This window comes from Grammomys surdaster, unplaced genomic scaffold (genome assembly GCF_004785775.1).
Source record: "Grammomys surdaster isolate TR1022 unplaced genomic scaffold, NIH_TR_1.0 425, whole genome shotgun sequence".
Classification (NCBI taxonomy): domain Eukaryota; kingdom Metazoa; phylum Chordata; class Mammalia; order Rodentia; family Muridae; genus Grammomys; species Grammomys surdaster.
Window position 1 is genome coordinate 184,629 of NW_021604844.1, and position 4,916 is coordinate 189,544.

The following is a 4,916-nucleotide window of genomic DNA, read 5'->3' on the forward strand; positions in this document are numbered from 1 at the left end:
AAAACTCATAATTGAGAACATCAGGAGTTTGAACTAGCTCTGGACCAGATTTCTGTCCTGAAGCACATAACCATGACATCCTACTAGGAGGACCATAACAATCTGCCATGTATCAACAACACCTGAAGTCCTTCCCCATGCAGATGGAGCATGCCTAACCAGGCCAATTCCATTGCTTGAACAAGACCAGCATAATAACATCACCAGATGGCATTTTCACATGATGAGAAAAACTCCAGGAAGCCATCTAGTCATTTATTCATTAATATGAACAATCACTCATCCTGACCAAATGGACTTTGCTAGGAATGATTTCCTTAATTTTAAAAATGTATGTTTTATAAATGTTTTCTTGAGACTTGTAATAAATATAACGCTGATCTAACAATGAGTTTTAGGAGGCAACATAGTAATCAAAATTTGAAATATATATATATATATATATATATATATATATATATATATACATATATATCCTGTATGTGCATGTATGTACTTAAAATAGCTCCTCTAGCAAATGCTTGTGCTAGAGAAGGCAATTGATAAGATAAATCATATGAAAAAATTGTTATAAGACTATATTAAAAATATCCAGGCTTAATTGCTCAATTGCATGATTTAGTTAACAAGAAAGTTATTAAAAATGTTTTATAAATAAAACCATAAAATGTTTAGCATTTCTATATTTATAGTATCTTACTCATGATGGTTAAGAAACTATGATTAACTACAAAAGATCTGAACAAAATTAATACAGTCAAAATTCCAGCAATATGGTCAGATGATCTTCATGTCTCATAATTTTTTGATAAGTTGTTGGCAGTGGATAGATGATAGGAGTATTAAAATAATACCCATGAAAATGTGACTACTTATAGTTTTCCCATACACTAGTAAATAGTCACAACCCCATGTACCCATGGGCCGAACTAACTGGATGTACTGAGTTATCAAAAAAATTAAAAAATTGGAGGTATAATTGGGGAAAATATAGGAAAACTTGAGTAGAGACACTATTTCATTGTATATGAATGAAATTATCAAGAATAAAGAAATTGGTTTAAATGAAGTTAAAAATAATTTGTATTTAAGTGTGATTTTAAAGCATTTTATATTTAACTCCACCTTATGTGTAAATGTTAATCTTCCTTTTATTTCCTCAGATAAAGGGATGAGATGAGAACAAAGCTCAAGCTGTGTGAATAAATGTCTTGGGCTGAGCCTAGAGCTTTTCTAACTATCCCTATGCCTAAGCACGGAAGCTTCTAACCTCCATACAATCTAATCTTCTGCAAATCTGTACCTAGAAGACTTCATCTTTCAGCCTCCATCATCTAACTTAGAATGTTTCAGCCTTTGAAACTTGCTACTGAATAAACTCACTCTTTCTAACTCTTTTTGAACTCTGGCTGGATGGTTCAACTCAGCTTTGTTCTTGCTCAAACTCCCCAAGGTGTCTGATTCAAATGGACTTCTCTTGGCTTCTGACTGAAATGCTATACTTGAAAAGACTGACTGTGCACTACAGGAACAGAACTGCTCTGAACACAGTCGCTCTGGTCTAAACTGAACTGTCCACAACTACACACAATTGAACTAAACCAAACTGAACTGAGAATAACTAAATTGAATTTAATTGAATTCTCTCTCCCTCACTGCTTTTTTAGTAGCCTCTCTTTACAGTTTTTGTGAAAGTTGGACTTATCCTATTTTAGACATTCTGTCAAACCCTTTTCTGATTTGTCACCTTGTCTACCCCTCAATTAGATTTCATTGTTTGGGATTAAAGATATACTAAAGGTGTGTCTGTATTCTAGACACTGGGACCAAAGGAGTATATTAACAGCATGTCTTATTCCAGCCAGAGTGATTAAAGGTGTGTGGCCTGTCTGTATTCCAGCTGGATATACGTTCCCTTACCAGATCAGCCATGTTACTGAATTAAAATTCCTCTACATTTATGTAATTTCCAATTGCTAAATAATGTTATTTCTCAAAATGGTGTCTTTAAAGGAAATTTTATTGTAATTACTTTTAGAAAGTGGATGTTCTTGTACATGAGATTATTAGTTTTTGAATTTTTTTAAAAAAATCAATGCTTCTTTGGTCAAATATAATGCGCCTAAATAGAAAAATTACAAGTAGGCTCAAGTAAAGGATAAAACTTGGAGGAATGAGACATCTGTGGGAAAAAACTCCATCAAGGGGCAACATGGAAGCTGTGAGTTCTCCATGAATGAATTCCTGGAATTTAAAATCCTAATTTCAATTTTCTACCATCTTTGCATTGTATTAAGTGTGATTTCATTACAGTATTAGTATTAAAAAGATAACACTCAAATTACTCAAATTTTTAAAAATTAGCGTCTTGTTTATTTCTTCGTTGTTTATGCATCCAATAATTGTTAGAGACTGCTTTCATACTAAGGCAAGTCAAATTCTAGGACCATAGCTAGAATAAGATGTATGGGCATACATTACCAGTTAGCAAGGAAGAAGAGATCAGATGATACAACACATCTTTACATCAGATTCTGCTTTATTTTTTATTCACACCAAATATTTAGATATGTGTATTAGCAAAACTGAACATTTCCAGTTATTATTCTATATCTTATGAACATATATGAACTGAATTATTACAAAGATAGAAGATTTTATTTTTAACTAGTGATCAGAGACATCAGAGGATCTGAAAGGAGTTGAGAGGAAAACATAAGCAAAATATATTGTATAAAATTTTTAAATAAAAAGTTAATATTAAAAAACACAACAAAAATGAAAAGTCACTTACAGAAAGGATCTAGAATATCATGTTTTCTTCTTCAAAAATTCTAAATAATTAATCCTTATTCACCTAGATTTGAAAATATTTAAATATGTTACTCACCCTGAATTCTTATTAATCCATGCATTAAACTAATGGATTGTAGATTTTGGCTTCACATAAATATCTGAGGTAATATGGCAAAATTACTTTCAGAATTCTGTAGAGTTAAAGTCATTCCCACAAAGCAAGTAAAGAAAATTGATATTGATGTTGATCTCTTCTAAAGAGAATATACATCGCAGGTAAGAAAGAATTTGCATACCATTATTTTTCAAAGATGACACATAGGCAGCAAGCCAGCTAACAACTTCTGCTTTGACTTATAGTATAAGTGCAATTCTTAACACTTTGTATTGAGGTGTTATCATCTATTGATTATGATTGAATAAATATACATCAAACAATAAAAATAATTAATAATATTGGAATGCAAAAGGTCATGTAAAGTTCTATGCCAAACATTACCAAATGTCAAAAAGCAAAGGAACCTAAGTTTTGCTGATTCAAGGAAAATTTTGGGGATAGATTCTTTATACGAAGCTTAAGGTTAGTACAGGCAAGAACAGAAAAGCCAGGGATTTGCATCATATTACTTTCTAATTAATAACTGACTATGATTTTAAAAGGATATGTGAGGTCATTCTATCTAGTCCTAATAATCAACAGTGAGTGCTAAAGAGCCTGTCTGTAACTGAGTTGCCTCTAATTTTGCTTTGGATATGTTTTGTCTAAACACAACTTGCAAAAATTTACCATGGCATCATACCATCAGTACCAATATCTTTTTGCCTTGATGATATGCTCACATTGTAGAAGAATTGATTTTATGGGGACAGATCAAATGGAGGATTCCTTGTCGGATCTGCTTGGTCTTCACACTGTAGATGATTGGGTTGAGCACTGGTGGCACCATTAAGTAAATATGAGCCATGAAGATGTGAACAAAGGGAGAGGAATGTTTGGCAAAACGATGGACGATAGACAACCCTATCATGGGCACATATAGAATGAGCACGGCACAGATGTGGGATGCACATGTGTTAAGTGCCTTAAGCCTACCCTCCCGGGATGCAATTCTTAACACTGAGTGAAGGATGAAACCATAAGTTATTAAAATACCCAAAGAATCCATACCCCACAGCATAAGAATCACAACCATTCCATATATAACATTAAACCTGATGTCAGCACAGGCAAGGCGGATTATGTCCTGGTGTAAACAATAAGAATGAGAAAGGACATGGGACCGGCAGAAGGAAAAGAATGCTAGACGAACCAGGAGAGGAATGAGTGGAATAGCACTCCGAAGCAAGGCTGCAATTCCAATCTTGGCAATAAGTTTTGGCGTGAGAATGGTAGCGTATCGCAGAGGGTGGCAGATAGCCACATAACGGTCAAGGGCCATGGCCAAGAGCACAGATGATTCAGTGAAGGAAAAAGTATGAATCAGAAACATTTGGACCACACAAATATTAAACTGGATTTCTCGGGAAATAGACCACAACACCCTGAAAAGTGATACCATAGCAGGCAAGGACATAGCCATGTCAGTGAGTGAAAGCATAGCCAGGAAGTAATACATAGGCTCGTGGAGCCTGGGATCAGTACGTACAATGTGAAGTATGGAGCAGTTTCCTGTTACCCCAATAATGTAGATAAGGCAGAATGGGATGGAAATCCAGTGGTGAAATTCCTCATAGCCAGGGATGCCTGTGAGATAGAATGTGGAGGACACACTGCCACTGGAGTTTGAGGGGGGCATTGGGTTGACTGTTCTTGTGAAGTCCAATTCCACCATTACTCTCTAATGGGGAAAGCATTGACAAGTCCAGGATCTGTATTTTAAAAAGAATGGGTGAAAAAGAAAAAGTAAACAAAAAGGACTCTAACGCTTACCTCTAATAACCCCTTCAGCCATTCTAATCCTATTTCCCCTTTCTCTGCATCGTTGATTATTGTCAGTTAAAATTATCTACTTTCCGGACATATGTAGCAGATGTTCAGCTTGATCGTCATGCAGGTCCTCCAACAACTACAACAGCAGCTTACCCTGACTCTGTTGCCTGCCTGTGAATACCGTTCCCCT

The 4,916-nt window shown here is 34.9% G+C and overlaps 1 protein-coding gene across 1 annotated transcript; it reads right to left on the reverse strand.

The window, feature by feature from the left end:
• Positions 1–3,632: 3,632 nt before the first annotated feature.
• On the reverse strand, positions 3,633–4,592 carry LOC114632769 (olfactory receptor 51G2-like). The gene has a single exon (XM_028781381.1). It carries the CDS (start codon positions 4,590–4,592, stop codon positions 3,633–3,635), a length of 960 nt encoding a protein of 319 aa, XP_028637214.1.
• Positions 4,593–4,916: the final 324 nt, after the last annotated feature.

Excerpts from the sequence above, each read along its gene's own strand:
- LOC114632769 (XM_028781381.1), bottom strand. The coding sequence starts at position 4,592 with ATGCCCCCCTCAAACTCCAGTGGCAGTGTGTCCTCCACATTCTATCTC.